Below are 17,807 nucleotides of genomic sequence, written 5' to 3' on the forward strand. Positions count from 1 at the left end.
AAGACTGTGGAACCAACCTAGATGCCCTTCAATAGACGAATGGATAAAAAAAAATGTGGCATTTATACACAATGGAGTATTACTCTGCATTAAAAAATGACAAAATCATAGAATTTGCAGGGAAATGGATGGCATTAGAGCAGATTATGCTAAGTGAAGCTAGCCAATCCCTAAAAAAAAATGCCAAATGTCTTCTTTGATATAAGGAGAGTAACTAAGAACAGAGTAGGGATGAAGAGCATGAGAAGAAGATTAACATTAAACAGGGATGAGAGGTGGGAGGGAAAGGGAGAGAGAAGGGAAATTGCATGGAAATGGAAGGAGACCCTCAGGGTATACAAAATTACATACAAGAGGAAGTGAGGGGAAAGGGAAAAAAAAATACAAGGGGGAGAAATGAATGACAGTAGAGGGGGTAGAGAGAGAAGAGGGGAGGGGAGGGGAGGGGAGGGGAGGGGAGATAGTAGAGGATAGGAAAGGCAGCAGAATACAACAGACACTAGTATGACAATGTGTAAATCAATGGATGTGTAACTGATGTGATTCTGCAATCTGTATACGGGGTAAAAATGGGAGTTCATAACCCACTTGAATCAAAATGTGAAATATGATATATCAAGAACTATGTAATGTTTTGAACAACCAACAATAAAAATAAAAAAAAATAAAATAAAAAAACAAACAAACAAAAAGAAATAATACAAGAAAAAAATGTTCAATATTTGTAGCAATTAGGGAAATGCATATTAAAACTACACGGAGATTTCACCTCATTCTAGTCAGAAAGGTGATTAACAAGAATAAACATGACAATAAATGTTGGCAATGATATGGGGGAAAAGGTGCGCTCATACATTGTTGGTGGAACTCCAAATTAGTTCAACCACTCTGGATTATGGAGATTTCTCAAACAAACTAAGAATAGAACCACCATATATCAGCTATCTCATTCTTTGTTATATATATAAAAAAATTAAAATCCGCATATTACTGTGATGCACAGCAATGTTTATAGCAGTATGATTCACAATAGCCAAGTTATGGAATGAAACTATAAGCCCAGGCTCTTGCCCAGACAGAAACAGGGGAAACCTAAAAGGCAAAATTGCTAATACCTGGAAATCACTAATACCCTTTAACAATTAATGGGTAAAGAAAAAATAGTATATATATAATAGAGTATTTCTCAGTTATAAAGAGAACAACTTTGTGTCATTTGCCAGTAAATGGATGGAGCTGGAGAATATCGTGCTAGGTGAAACAAGCCAACCCCCCAAAAAGACAAGGGTTGATAATTTTCTCTGACATGTGGAAGCTAATTCAGAATAAAGGATGAGGGGATAAAAATATAGAAAAATTCAGTGGAGTCGACAAAGTGGAATGAAGTAAAGGAAGGGAAAATTAGATAAGGAAAGGCAATGGAATGAATCTGACCAAACATTTTATTTATGTACATATATGAATATATATATACACACACACCCACAAGAAATAATGTTAAAAATACTGTAAGTAAATAGACAGATCAGTAGAGTAGAGGAATAGGAACAGAGGAGGGAGTGAGGGGAAGAAAAGGGAAGTACCTGGGAATGAACCAGAACAAATTATATTCTCTGCTTTTATAATTATGTCAAAATGAATCCAGTGTTACATATAACTAAAAATAAAATTTAAAAAAGAATACTTGGATTCTTTTCATTTATGAAATCCAGAAGTATACCTCAAAAAACATGTAACAATATTTCCTGGAGGAAGAGTTGGAGAAGAGCAGCTAAAAGAGGAAGAAGAAGAACAAGAAAAGTCAGTGCAAAGACATCAAACAACCTGTGTCTTGAACAATGGGTGTGGGAGGACCATGGAAAAAGCTGTGTGAGGGGTTCTCTCCACATAGACCTACTCCTTCTTCAGGACTAGACCATAGTTAAGATTGTTCCCCACATATTTCCCTCTTCATACTATGTAACTAGTTACCTTTCTCATCACTACAGAAAGCAGCCAGTTTTGACACCATACACATTAGGAAACTTCTGAGCTCCTCTTTCCTGGTTATGACTCTATCAGATTTTACACATTACCTTGGAATCTGCCACTTCCTCCAGATTTAACTCTTTAATGATGTTGTTGATCCTCTCCTTCTTTTCCTGTTTTGTCATAGTTGTTGGAAGCCGAAGAGCTGCTGAGAACCATAAGTTCTCTCTTAAAGATAGTGTGTCCATCACAACATCATCCTGAAGGCAAATGTGATTTCATTGAGAAACACTGAGTTTTTCTAAGACCATCACTTCTGTGTATGTAACTTAAAATATGAAAATAATAAAACCAGGGCTCTGGTTGTGGATCAGTGTAGAGTGCTCGCCTAGCATGTGTGAGACATGGGGTTCGACTCTCAGTACCACGTATAAATAAATAAAATAAAGATTCATCAACAACTAAACAAAATAAATAAATAAAATAAACCCAAAGGAAAGTTCTAGTTATTGTAAAGTTTCAACTCTAAGGATTTCAGAAATTCTATACAGACAACTTTAGAGCCCAAGGGAAGCTATTTGCATACTCAGGTGGAGCACACATAATTATGATGACTTCTAGACATTTACAAAATGCTTTCTATGAGGAGTTGCTAAAGTCATCCTTTAGGAAAAGAAGAGAGGTGAATGAAGAGCCAAAAAGACAATAGTAGATGGTTTTGGAAATGATATAAAAACTAGAATTGATACCACTGCCTAAAAGTCTATATTCCAGGTTCTTTCTGCCTCTCCTTTTGACTCCTACCTCAGTCTTAAAGGAGATTATGTAAAGGTGGTATAAAGAAAGTTGGTACTGAGCATCTTCAATTGGAAGCATGCAAAACTATAAGCCCAGTCTCTTGCACATACAGAAACAGGGGAAACCTAAAAGGCAAAATCACTAATACTTACCTGTACCACATACCCTGTATTATGTGGGAAATTGGAATCCTCAGGTACTTCATGTACCCAAACATCTCCAGATATACCACTTGGATCCTTCCTTGCAGCCAATATATCTAACAACCTACAAAAGGACACACATGTTCAGAGATTTTTTCCTTCCTACAAAGGCCACATCTCTCACCTATTCAGAATCCAGATTCTGTTCAAGTTAAAAATTGAACAAGTCAAAAAATTCTATGGTTTAACATGTGTGTGTGTTTGTGTATGTGCATGCACACACAGAAATTCTTATTAGCATCCTTTTCTTCATGTGCTATAAGACATTCCAAAATCATTAAAGCAAAATATTATTGGCTTATCCAGGATAGACTCCCAGTGACCCTCACCTTCATGGTCCCAACCCAGGCAACAGTCTCCTTTATCTCTGATGCATGATCTCCCTGAGAACTTCAGCTTCTTCTGTTCACTTTTAACATTATTCCCTTATCTTCTTTCCACATTAGTTCATAATATGATGGACTGCTATATTGTGATCACTTCATAATGCCATGTTGTTAAAGCTGAATTTAATAAGACTTCCTGGTCCTTGGATTAAAACCATATGCTAGTCTAAATTGATTTTATCCATAGTACTTAGCATCAGACAGGAAATGCACAACAAATTCATGTGATTTTTTTTTGTGGGGTGGGGGCCAGGTACCAGGGATTGAATTCAGTAATACTTGACCACTGGGTCACATTTGCAGTCATCTTTTGTATTTAATTTAGAGACAGCAACTCACTGAGTTGGTTAGCACCTCGCTTTTGCTGAGGATGGTTTGAACACATGATCCTCCTGCCTCATCCATCCAAGCTGCTGGGATTACAGGAGTGCACCACCATGCACAACCAACGCATGTGATTTTTAAAAAGCATACTAAAATGCAGCCAAAAAGGCTTACTTACACCTTCTTTTGTACTCACAAAGTATTGCCTGAAACTGAGGGTCCCACGATGGCATTAAGGCCAGGGTTCATGATCCCACTGTAAACACAAAAATATACTGATTTAGTATTTTACTTTATAAAGAGTTCCACAGGTTTAGGGTCTACACTGAATGCATTTAGGAAAGGTTGATGAAATTGCAGATAGATAACAAGCACCAAATATTAATGTAAAATATCATTGATTAATAGAAGTCTAGTCAGGACCTATAAAAAATGTCTGAGATCCCTCAAATATCTTGAAACCCCTAATCTCTTTGGGGGAAATGACATATTTCATGTTCAGACCACAAAATAAGTAGCAATTTTTTAATGAATGATCTGCATTACTCTTACTCCTTTTAAAACAGTTTCTAAATCATGTTTAATGATCAGCCTCTTCAAATCCCCTCACCTGCTTCCCAGTCAAGTTAGACACCATTAATGAACACTGATTTGGAGATTGATCAGCAGTAGTGTTCTCACTTTTAAAATCTAGTCATAACGAAAATTAATATATCTTCAGTAGAAATCAGAGTGGAGCAAAGTACTCCAGACTATAAAAAAAAAAAAAAATCGCGTGTTCTTCACATTCAAGAAAAATATCTTACCAATTAAAAAAACCAGGGTAGATGATTCACTGCTTTGTTGAGTATCTGATTAATTGACTGGAAAATGTTCTGTGTGTATTGGGTGACATCCCTGTAGTATGGACATCCTTGTGAGATGCACAGTCAGAAAATGGATATAAGTATGCTTTAATCAAATTAAGAGAATTCCTGAGGGTAGTAAACAATCAGAGTAGAAGAGGGTGATTATGGCAGTGTTGACTGTGCTAAGACCTAAGAAGTCAATTTTAGGCTGATTATTATCCTAAATATAAGAGGTGAATCTACTAGAAAGAATTAGGTGGAGGAAGAGAACTAAGGGCAGGGCTACTGCAGGGGCACCGGAGTGCACACAGCAGTCTGGCTTCAGGCATTCAGAACTCTGGTGTGTATGCCAGTCCCTCTTTTGACTTGCTAGGCACATCAAGTTGTGTTCTACAGTGGAATCAGTATCTATTCCAAGCACAGGATCAAAGCCAACAGCTATGTGCCCTCACATACTGATACCCAGGGAGGTTGATCCTATGATTGCATAGGTGTCATGAAACATGAAAGTCCCAGTGCAACTGACCCCACAGCACTCACATCTAGAATGATCTCATCTTTCTTGGCCTGTAGCACCTGATCTTTAACAAATGAAACCAGCGCTGCCAGAGGCTGAGGTGATATGTACCGTTCACTTTGTTTATTAACTGTGGAAACTCTGAATCACTGGACTATTGAGAGTGTGGTAAACTGGGATTCAGAAAATTCTTAATTCATTTGTTATCCTTCCTCCCCCAGTGTAAAGACAAACAAATGACTGGGTATGTCTGGGGGTGTAGGTCAGTGCAAGTGGGGGTAGTTAGCATGCATGAAGTCTTGGGTTCAATCATTAGCAGTAACCCAAATTCACAATGCTTGGGCAAACTCTCAAAGTGCATTTGTCTACAGTTCTTAATGCATCTCCCTTATCCATTCTACCTAGAAACTGCTTCAGAAATGATCAGGAAAAGCCTTTTTATTTCCTAAGTTTTCATTGCCTAGAAAATTTCCCATGTTTTTAAGATATGTAGTCAAAAAAAAGAGCAAGCCATCCTGAACGATTCAACCAGAAAAACAAATGTGAATATAGTAAGGCAAAGCATTTCAAAAGTCCCTTTGTTTGTCTTTCTTTGACAGTAAATCCCAGTGTTACAGAAAACATCAGAAGCATAGAAACCCAAATGCCACAGTTACTATGTAGGGCACTGACTAGTTCCACATCCATTCAGGCAACACAATTATGTCGTGTCTACTATGTTTGTACAAGATACTATTTTAGGACATGGGATAGAGCTGAGAACAAATCCAGTAGATAAACAAATGGAAAAACAAAGTCCCAGCCCCCTGGAGTTCACACTCTAGTCAAGGGAATGAGCACCTACAGGTGGTCAATTTTTTTCTATTTCCCAAACACCATGAGTAGACAGAACTATGCTAATTTGTTTCAATAGAGTCTGGAGCTACACTCATGTCAAAAATTCAGTTATGTCCTTCACCTTTCCTGTTCTCCCCATCTTCACCTCCACCTTTCTCTCAGCCCTCACAAGCCATTCCCCTCTTATTTTCTGCTTTACAGCATATGCCTCTCTCCTAAAACTGTAAAACCTTGCCAAGAAGATTGTGTCTTTGTAACCACTTCTCCCTCCTGCCCTTCTGCTGCACCCTGCACTACTATTAATTCAAGTTTCCATACTGTGTGGTGAGGGTATGGATAAAAGACAAACAGACACACAAATAGAGAAAAAACTGGGGCCTGGTAGATCACTGTACATTGATAGATAAATAGTGACCGTGAGCAGGCTCAGCAAATTCATTATATAGGTTTAAACAGCAAAAGGAACAATTGTGAGAAGGTTTCTTCAAGAAAAGCAAAACTGAAATTTTGAATATAAACAGCCCAATTAGAACTATCAGGATGGAGGATGAGGAGGTTCTGTATTGTCTTTGAATACTTCAATCAATCACAGCAAAAAAAAAAAAAAAAAAAAAAAAAAATGCAGGGGAAACTGCTATGGTTTTATAATTCTTCCATCAGACTAAAAGATTTCTATGAATAGAGGGCATTTCTGTAACTAGCATCTTCAACAACACCAGACACCTACTATTATCCCTATTTGGTTGAATAAGAGAATATCCACCTTAGTTTATTGAGTACATAATTAACTAGCTGGAAGGGATAAGTGAGGTAAATGAACACTCATACAGTGTGTCCTTTATAGTTATTTAACTTGCACATATTCAAAGCAAGGTACCTTCTACCTCGTTCATCAAAAAAATTGTAGGGAAAATTATTTCATAATTACTGTGTTTCACAAAATGCTTGTCAGCTTTTCAGTAATCAATCTATCTAGTCATATAGCAAAAGATCAAAGCCTTACATCCACTATTCCTCTCCTTATTCTAGTCAGGATTACTTAACCAACACAAGAGAAAGACAAAAAGTAGGCAAGAGAGCAGGTATTTCTGCATGGAAAGAGTTCCAGTGCTGCACAGCAGCCCTTGCCTCAGCCCAGTCAGCCCTTAAAATCTTGCTATTTCTTTACCTACAATGACTCAAAAATTTCTATGATATTTTGTCAATTCTTTGATTTCTAAAGGGAGTTGGCTGGCATTAACTGAAAAGTGTAAAATCATATAAAATATCAAGAAAATAGAACAAACATCAACTTACATATAGATCTGCAGCCACACTGAGTCAAAAAATTATTTTATAGCCACTCTTCAGCCTTGAAAAGCCAGTTGAAGGTGCTTACTTTGACTAGGGATGATTATTTCCCTTATTACAGAAACAGAATTCATAGGCAATGGTATCTGAGCAAAGCCAAATTACATCATGACTCCATAGAAGGGAAGCAGAGGCTCACAAATATCAGAAAAATGCTGACACTCCTAAGGCCAGCATCTGTGAACTCATAGAGGTACCTCATAGTAATAGGTTCTATAATAACACTCATCTCCTTTCTGCTCTAGATCTCACTTCAACACTACACATTGAATTCTGATTATGTTTCTGGATAAAAAGAATAAAAATAAAATTACAATTATTAGGTACTCTATAAAACTACATAACATCAGTGAGATTGTAGGGATCTTAGGTTGTAGGGATGAGATTGTATATGTTCCATCTGTCTTCATTATAGTAATAAGTAAATTGTTCTAGAATGTGAAAAATCATAGACCATTCATTTAAAACAGGTCTATTTAAAAAGAAAAGTACTTTCACAATATGCTCTCATTTCAACCTCCTTGTTGTAGACTATAAAGGACATAAAGTGCACAAGTACCTAAAACCAATCTGTTTCAGAAAGCTCATTTGAGTAGTGAAACAGAAACACATTCTCTTTCACTGTTTGGAAAGATCAGAGTTACATTATGTACCCACAATCAAAAAACAATAAACTATCCTGGTGTGATGGCACAAGCTTGTAATCCCATCAGCTCAGGAAGATGAGGAACAAGGATCCTAAGTTCTAGATTAGACTCAGCAAATTAGCAAGGCCCTAACAACACAAGGAGATCCTATCTTAAATAATATGTGAAAAAGAGCTGGTCTGGACATGTGGCTCCGTGGGTAAGTGCCATGGGTTCAATTCCCAGTACAAAAAAAAAAAAAAGCAATAAATTATACCACCAGGCCTATTTCAACCAAAACATGTGGTTGACACATGAAAAACTAAATGGCACATTAATTTGTCAGTTTCTCAAAGATTGATACACATGGTACAATCACTTTTACAAAGGGATTGTTAGTTCAGTTCCTTTCAAAGTTAAACATACACTTAAGAGATCATCTCACTCCTATTTTAGACAAAAGAAATGAAAGCATTTGTTAATATGTCTAAAGATGTGAACACAAATATTCATAGAGTTTATTGCTAATACAGAAAACCTGGAAGTTCATTGTAGGTCAATAAAGTGGTCCTTTAAAAGGTCATGCACAAGAAGAGTGAGGCTGGAGGCATTTCTGTTCCAGACCTTAAACTATACTACAGAGCAATAGAAACAAAAACAGCATGGTACTGGCACCAAAATAGACCTGTAGGCCAATGTTACAGAATAGAGGACATAGAATCTAACCCACATAAATACAGTTATCTTATATTAGAGAAAGGTGCCAAAAACATACACTGGAGAAAAGATTGCCTCAAAAAGATTGGGAAAACTGGAAATGCACATGTAACAAAATGAAATTAAACTTCTATCTCTTACCATGCACAAAACTCAACTAACTCAAAGTGGATCAAGGACCTAGTAATTAAACCAGAGATCCTGCACCTAATGGAAGAAAAAGTAGGCCCAAATCTCCGTCATGTCAGATTAGGCCCCAATGTCCTTAGTAAGACTCATATAGTACAAGAAACAAAATAAAAAATCAATAAATGGGATGTATTCAAACTAACAAGGTTCTTCTCTGCAAAAGAAACAATCAGTGAGGTGCATAGAGAGCCTACATGTTGGGAGCAAATCTTTACCACAAGCACATTGGATAGAGCACTGATCTCTAGGATATATAAAGCACTCAAAATCTTAACAGTAAAAAAAAACAAATAACCCAATCAATAAATGGGCCAAGGACCTGAACACACACTTCTCAGAAAGGATATACAATCAAGCAACACACATATGAAAAAATATTCAACATCTCTAGCAATTAGAGAAATGCAAATCAAAACTAGTCTTAAGATTTCATCTCGCTCTAGTCAGAATGGCAGCTATCAAGAATACAAACAATAAGTGTTGACTAGGATGTGTGGAAAAAGGCGCACTTACACATTGCTGGTGGGACTGCAAATTGGTGCAACCACTCTGGAAAGCAGTATGGAGATTCCTTGGAAAACTTGGAATGGAACCAATATTTGACCTAGCTATCCCACTCCTCAGTTTATACCCAAAGGACTTAAAAACAGCATCTTACAGGGACACAGCCATACCAATGTTTATAGCAGCACAATTCACAATAGCTACATTGTGGAATCAACCCAGATGCCCTTCAGTAGATGAGTGGATAGGGAAACTTTGGTATATATATACAATGTAATATTACTCAGCATTAAAAGAGAATAAAATCATGGCATTTGCAGGTAAGTGGATGGAGTTCGAGAACATATTGCTAAATGAGGCAAGACAATTCCTAAAAACCAAAGGCCAAATGTTTTCTTTGATATGAGGATGCTGACTCATAATGGCAATGGTGGAGAGCATGGGAGGAATGGAGGAACTTTAAATAGGATAAAGGGGAGGAAGGGTAAGGGAGGGGGGAAGGGGATAGGAAAGATGGTGAAATGAGTTAGACATCATTACCCTAAGTACATATATGAAGACACGAATGGTGTGAAAATAGATTGTGTACAATCAGTGACTTGAAAAATTGTGCTCTATATGTACAATATGAAATGAATTACATTCTGCCATCATGTATAACAAATTAGAATAAATAAATAATTTAATTTTAAAAAAGGTCATGCACATACTTGATATCTGATAGTATCTTTTTCTTAGTTATTTTCTGTTTAAACAGGAAGCCTCTCTTCTCTTTTACATGATAAAAGATGTTGTAGAAACATAACACAGGCCCTTTCTGGTCACTGGAGGTGGTCCCAAGGAAGCCATCAGAGTTTATTGGGAGTAAGTTGATTGAAAATGAGTCCTTATTGGCAGACATTTGCAGAGTTATGTTTTTCTGTAGAGGGAAAACCAATAGTAAGTTGATAGTTCAGGTAATCAAGATTTTAAACACCAGATAAGAACACATTTAAACCAACTATCTTCTAAACTGTGCTGCAGTGAGTAGGTTCTTTCCCAAAGAACAGCCCACATGATTGTGATAAGAACAACATTAGAACCTATAATCAGAGGCAGATACAAATTAGAATACTGGCATTCCAGTTAAATATCACATTCCCAAATTCAGAGGTCCTAAAAAGTAAAAATTATGAAAATTATGCAAAACCCAGAAAGGAAGCAAAAGGCAGATGATAGTTATATCTTGTCTGACTTGAAATTCACACTATGATACAACTTCAGTTCAGGGATAGCCTACATGATCATCATGCAGCTCCTGTATTTTTTTAATATTGGAGTTTATAATATTTTGACTACAAAAGGAGCTTAGTATAGCAGTCAGGATCTGGAAAGATTTTTCTAAATTTATAGTTTCAACTTGTACATCTCTGGTTGTTGCGCACCTTCAATTATCTAAAACGGTAAACTCCAACATTGTTTTGTACTGACATTATTATTTATTTAATGGGGATACATATGAAAATGATTAAGTAAATCAAACAAATAGTTAAACAGCTCAAGGCCTTAAAGAAAAATTGAATATTAAGTTAATGTGAAAAATGTTTCATTGGAGAGTTACAAAAGGCTCCTTAAATCAATTCAGAATAAGACATGGTGCTGAACTGAGGTTGTTAAATAGGTTTGAAGTACTAACTGCAATAATTAAAGTTTTCATTTGTGAAATCCAAAATCATCCATGAAGACCTTTCTCTTTGCCTATGGAGGACAGCTGCTCCATCCTCCTGAGAACAACCATCGAAGCAGACAGAACATGAGAAGGAGCATGTGAAAAGTCTCTGATGAGAGCAGCAAAGCCACAGGAGTGGAGAAACCAAAATCCCAGTAAGTAGGAAGAGAACTGAGCAATCCCAGCACCTCATGCCTTTTCCTCTCCAGGTATTTGGAAATGCAAACTTTATACACAAAGGGCAACATTGGGATCAGGCAGGAAAAGGCTGCTAGAGGCATCTTCCAGAGCCCTTAATACATCTGAGCAAATATCTCAGCAGTCTTTAAGCCAGGGAGACAAAAATTGGACAGCTGGGCCCGCAGAGGTGATGAGGTGCCCTAAGAACCCAAGCTTTAGCGATCCCAGAAGCATTATTGCCTGGGAATAAGGGAAAACCCAAAATAGACCATTCTCTGCTTAATCGGGGTCATCTGCTCAGACATTGCTAGAAGAAAGTTAAATCCACTTTCAAAGAAGATATCAGCCAAGTGTGCTGGCACACACTTGTAATTATGGGATTCAGGAGGCTGAGGCAGAAGATCACAAGTTTAAGACAGCCTCAGCAAATTAGTGAGGCCCTAGGCAATATAGTGAGATGCTGTCTCAAAATAAATAAATAAATAGGGCGTGGATGTGGCTCAATAGATAAGAATCCTGGATTTAATCCCTGGTAACAAACACCAAAAAAGATCATTGCACAAAATTTTAATCTAAAATTCCCAGGCATGCCAGAATATAGGAGCTAAAGTTCTAAATCAGAATATAAAGGAAGACCCACAGGTGAAACACACTGGAGTTATCAAACACTGACATTAAAACCATTTATTAATATGTTCAGGAAAACATAGTTTATCACCAAATAAACAGACCTTAAAAAAGTAAATTAAAAACTCCAGTTAGATGTGATGATGCAAATCACTATAACCAGCTACAAAGGGGACTCAGGTAGAACAGGTGGTCAGGAAAGTGCATTCCAATGAGACTGTTGAGCTGTCACTGAGGGAGGCCATCTGGAGGAGCAATGCTGAGCTGAGCACTACTGTACAAAACCAGCAAAGAGGCCAGAGGGCCTGGTGTGTGATGGAGGGCAAGAAGAGAGGAGCTGAGGTCAGAGGATGGACAGCTGAAGCAGAGCCCATAAGTAATTTGACTTGGACTAGAAATGAGAATGAGAGGTACCAGGAAGTTCTGGGTAAAGGAATGGCATGATTTAACTATTTTTACCACTCTGACTTTTATAAAAGGTAGGGATGGAGCAAGGAGATCATATGAGAGGCTACTGTAACAATCGAAGAGCCAGGGGACACTGTTATGAACCCTCCTCTGTCATAAGATCTTAGAAGTCTTCTTTCTCTCTGTGTGTGCTGCCACAGTACAATACCACCCAAGAACTCCAAGAACAGAAAGAGCACCAGGTTTATCAGACACAACATACCAAGAACACACCACCTGAAGAACTCTCTCCTGGCCCAGTAGAAAATGCAGGTGCGGATGGGAAAAGCACAGAACTTCAAGAGGAGGAGAACCTCATTTACCAGCAAGGACCCAACCAAACAGAGGATTTGTAAGGGTTCTTTATGAACTTAACTTGTTCCAAACTATCCCAGCCCATGATCAATTTGGGGACTTAAAAAAAGGGGAAGGAATGTGGCTCAGTGGTAGAGTGCTTGCCTCTCATGCATGAGGCCCTGAGTTCAATTCCCATCACCAACACAAAAAAGAAATTTTTAAAAAGAATACAATACATAATAAAGACTGATGTTATGGCCCTTGGAAATTAGAGAAAATCTCATGTAAATTTTAAAGGAAACTCCTTTGTATTCAAATAAGAGGAGTAGGTAACAAGACTTAGGGGAGGGGTATCTGAGGCAGTTAGGAAGACATCACTGGCAGATGCCCTGGGAAGTCCTCACCTTTTGTCTTCTTTCTGCATCAAGCTGATCCCATCCTACTGGCATAATCTTTAGACCTTCTTTGGCTCCTCTCATTCAGTGCTTCCTCTTTCTTTGAAAAATTTCCATCCAGTGTGTTTAGTGGGAGATTACAAGACTTTTTACCTTCTAGAAACATCTATTTTACCTTCTACATGGATTGAATTGTATTACCTAATGCTAACTGAGCCTAAGAACTAAATTCCAGCCAGACCCTGCTCTAAATAGCAGCAAGGTCTTCTCCAGTCACAAATCCAAGAAATTGAGGTAGTGATCCATAAAGTTTAGGAAAACTGGTTCAACAGGTTCCCTGATGAAGTAGAAATTTCATTCCCTTCTTGTTACAACAAACTTAACCATAGATGGGAGCAGAAGGTAACATAGCGATTTTTCTCTGTATTTATCATACCCATTCTTGGCTTAAATGACTGCTACACTACTAACTTTAAATATTATCCCCTGAATATTTTCTCTCTATAAATAAATTTACTAGGTAACTCAAACTCAGGGATCTACTCTTCTCAGCCTCCTAGTGAGTGGAGAGAAGGAGTACTCATCTGTATGGGTTTTGTAGGATTATGATGCATGACTGACTTTGAATATATATTAATATTAATAGCAATATATATTAGTAACCACAGAAGTGTACATTGAGTAGGAGAGATATACAGTATAAGAATAAAATTATATAAGACATTATTGAAAAAGAAAAAAATTATGGGAACATAATCATCTAGCCATCAATTTTTGGTTCACATTCTGAAGTGAACTCAGCATTGATTATTTAAAGAACAGATGAGGATCTCATAGGTCTAGAGAGCCTATAGACACAGGTAGGGAGACCATTTGGGCTCTTTCATTTTCATTGAAACCTTTCAAACCTAGCTTCCTACCCTAGAGTATATGGTTCATTTTTAACATAATATAAATCTTCCTCCCTCCTTGATCCTGTCTTCAACTGCTACCAAACTCATATCAAAAACTGTCAGCATACTGTTTGAAGACAGAGATAAACCAATTACCCTTATCTTATAGTTGCACATTGTAGATGTGTAAGAAAATGTCACACCAAACACTTACCTATGTTTAATTAGTGTGGGTCAATTGAAAAATATATACATATATTTTTTAAACTAATGACAAACCCATTTATAAACTATTTAAAGAACATGATGTCCACCTATCCCTCTATAAAATCCAGGTTTATTCCCAAATACGATCCAGCCATCAACAGTAGCATGTGGGACCACAGGGTCTTATCATTCAAGTGAGTCCTGTAACACTTAGAGTAAGGACAGTTACAACTACAAAAATCCTCCTTAGGAAGTGCCCTTAGAAATACACTACTGCATACATATGGATCGCACTGAGGATGCTCTCCATTGCCATTCCTCTGTCTCTTCTGCATGCCTAGGTGACTGACACACACACACAACATATTGCTCAAAAATAACTGCCATGAAAACAGACCACAGATCAATGGTACAGAATAGAAGACTCATAAACAAAACCATTCAGAAATACTCAAATAATCCTTTTAGACAAAGATGCAAAAAACATGCATGGAAGCATGAACAGTCTTTTTAAAAAATGGTGCTTGGATAGCAGGTTATCCAAATATAGAAGAATGAATATACAGTAGAATGGATATAGAAGCATGAAAATGAAACAACATCCTGTCATTATGTACACATAAAATGCAACAAAAATGGAGAAAAAAAGTTTTAAAATAATAAAAAGTAAACACCAGGAAAAGCTTCTCTCTTGAACCAGCTTCAGAGGGAATGACTGATCATTCTCTCTCTCTAATGGCCTTCAGGATACACATTTTTATGTACAGAGGGCCTTTCAGTTCACCTGTATCTATTGCAATGTGCTCCCTCAGGCAATGTTCTACTCTAGGTGGTAGTTTACTTTATCTTTCACATGCTCACTTCAAATGCTTCATGGGTGCCTAATGACATTAAGTTCAGAAATAGGTTTGCGCACATGTGTTTGTATTTTAATACATGTTATGTAAAGTAATGTGTTCCCCAAGTGAACTCCTGAATAATGTCCAGGGCCCTGGAACAAATAAGCCCAGTAAACACACTTGTTGCTATGAATCTGTATATTTTTCTGAAAAAGGAATGAGTAAACAATTTACACATATATATATATATATATATATATATATATATATATATATATATATATATACATACACATATTGCTTTGTATACACAAACATTTTAAAACTTATCTACAATTTAGTTTTTGGGCTGAATTTTTTGCATCATTTGAATGTTTTCAGTATTGTTTTTAGTAAGTGTTGTAAATAGTTGGTTCATTTGTACATTTAATCATCAAAACTGAAATATTTCCTTAAAAATTCTGAAAGAGACCTCAAGAACTCTGTAGCAAACTACCCAAATTGATGAGAAAACTAACCTGGGAATAAGAAAAATAATTGCTTCGCCAATCCCTTTAAAGCATTAATGCTAATAAATATTTCCTCCACCAGAAGTAATTCCCATGCTCAGGAAAGTTTTCCTTCTTCAATATTAACTCTCCTTATCTTCACACATTTGAGAACAGGCAAGAGTTTTATCTTAACTGACTTGTGCAGGCTGGACTCCCTACCAGACCCAGAATCAGTTGCACTGCCACATCGTTTTGTGAAAAATATTCTGTATGGACTGTTTTTATTTCCTACTCTCAAATCAAACTGCCAAGGGTACAAACTCAGTCATGTCATTTAAGCAATGTGCTCTTTTTTTTTTTTTTAGAGAGAGAGAGTTGTAGATGGACACAACACAATGCCTTTATTTATTTTTAAAGAGAGAGAGAATTTTTTTTTAATATTTATTTTTTAGTTTTTAGTGGACACAACATCTTTATTTTATTTTTATGTGGAGATGAGGTTCGAACCCAGTGCCCTGGGCATGCCAGGCGAGCGCGCTACTGCTTCAGACACATCCCCAGCCCCAGTGTGCTCTTTTCCAAAAAACAAAAAACAAAAAACAAAAAAAAACCTAAAAAACCTACCTACCTTTCCTGGCACACAAACTTGTTCACTTAATAGTAGTTCAAATGACCAAGGGCACAAATTTCTGCTCAGAGGCATAGCATAAAACTCATGGATATAAAGCACAGATATGGAGGTTAAAGGGAGTCAGCTTGAACTTCCATACAGGCCATGAAACATCAGCTTCTAGTCCACAAGGCTACCAAGCATCTGTACTGCTGTAGAAATCCTCAAGCATTTTCCCCCCAGTCCCCTGGCTCCGTTCCTCTGCCTTCCTTTCCCTCCATCCCCAGTGGAGGAATGAGTGCTTCCCTTCCCTCCTGCACTCTGATGAAGCTGTTTGTGGGGTTGAGGACAGTGCCCACAGCCTCCACTAATCCCTTCCCAGATGGAGATGACCCCACCACTCCCTCTACCCAGAGGAGAAACACTCACCTAGTGGGAAGGTGCTAGTAGCCCTTCTCAGGGCTGTGGGCAGCAAACTGGACCTCTAGGAGAGAGCTTGGACTGGACTTTGGTACAGGAGACTCAGGCTGTGGGGCTAGCATGCCCATGGCCACCTCTCCCTGAAGTTGCATTCCCTGGGCCAGGGCGGGGGCAGAAGGCAAAAGGTGTGGCACCAACTGATAGACTGTGGTAAGCCTCTGTTTTCAAGGCACCAAACCTCAGGGACCACTGCCCCGCTGCGGAGTCCAGTTCATGGAGAAGATTGTCCCTGGCCACACAGGGACAAACCAAAATCCCTACCTCTGGTGCTTTTTCAAAGGAACAGAAGCAATTCGCTCTGGTGGGTACTTCCGAGGCTGATGGACACCTCGTGTGACTGGATGGGTTTGGCACTGTTGCTCTCACTGTCCCTGAGCACTAGGAGTTCTGACACCTAGGCTTTTCCTCTCACACTTCACCCATCCCAAGGACAATAGGTGCTTTCTGGTCAATGAGTTTGGGACAAATTAGATGGTTGTGTCCCAGGGCCCAATACATCAGGAACTGAATCTAAAGGGATGGAGGGTTTGAATGAAAGTATTCCTGTGGATGGTTTCAATGTTTTTACACTGCTGAAATAACTATTTCTCTGCATTAGTTTGAGACAGGAAACCCTAGAAAGTGATAGCGTGGGTTCAGGAGAAGCTCTGGTTATCAGGTTCTGTGAGCAAGTACTGCCATCCCAGCATTCACCCTTGCCTCTGGCCTCAGAAAGTAGCACTTGCATGTGGACAAAATATTCTATTTGCAGTTTACAAAGAAAAACCATGGTGTCACGCTGTTGACCTCAGGAGTTATTGTTAATATTGTGTCCTATTCAGGAAAATCAGGCATGAAGGGAAGGTAAGAAAACTGACAGTACATAATTTTTAGAATATCAAAGGTACTATATTGGAGACTTAAATAACTTCAAGTATATGCCCATGATGAACACAAACATTTTCATGAATTTTTTTTTTTTTTTTTTAGGATTCATTCTGTCACTGGGAAGACTCATATAGAAATACATTTATTCAGGTTTCATTTTAAACCAAAATTAGGATACTGTTCATAGTTGGATCTTAATGAATATTGTGGTATCAGCATTCTCTGAAAGCCACTCAAAGAAAGTATAAACATACGAAAAAGGAGAAAGAAAATGTGATTTTGAGACAAAACATAAATAACAGAAACAGGATATTAGGTTGTATAAGGTATTTTGGAATTTATATAAATAAAAGAATTCAGAGTGCTGGGATGACGTTCAGTGATAGAGAGATCACAGCCTAGATTTGCTTCCTGCACACACATAAAGTAGTAAATAAATAAATTCAAAATATACCAAAAACTGTTATGTAAAAAATACTTGAATGAAAATAATGAAATA

General features: G+C 37.6%; 1 protein-coding gene across 4 annotated transcripts in view; it reads right to left on the minus strand.

The window, feature by feature from the left end:
* LOC139706418 (broad substrate specificity ATP-binding cassette transporter ABCG2-like) overlaps nt 1–16,536 on the minus strand; it is a 57,117-nt gene extending 40,581 nt beyond the window's left edge. For 2 of the 4 annotated variants that reach the window (XM_071614429.1, XM_071614432.1), the window contains exons 1-5: nt 12,931–13,015; nt 9,978–10,186; nt 3,876–3,935; nt 2,919–3,033; nt 2,076–2,228 (exon numbers count right to left, since the gene is read on the minus strand). In XM_071614429.1, coding sequence (XP_071470530.1) covers nt 2,076–2,228; nt 2,919–3,033; nt 3,876–3,935; nt 9,978–10,186; nt 12,931–13,005 — 612 coding nt within the window. In that variant the 5' untranslated portion in view covers nt 13,006–13,015. Of the gene's footprint in view, nt 1–2,075; nt 2,229–2,918; nt 3,034–3,875; nt 3,936–9,977; nt 10,187–12,930; nt 13,016–16,390 lie in introns of those variants that run through there. The other 2 variants (XM_071614430.1, XM_071614431.1) reach the window with 2 other exon arrangements.
* Nucleotides 16,537–17,807: the final 1,271 nt, after the last annotated feature.

Source organism: Marmota flaviventris, chromosome 7 (genome assembly GCF_047511675.1).
Source record: "Marmota flaviventris isolate mMarFla1 chromosome 7, mMarFla1.hap1, whole genome shotgun sequence".
Classification (NCBI taxonomy): Eukaryota; Metazoa; Chordata; class Mammalia; order Rodentia; family Sciuridae; genus Marmota; species Marmota flaviventris.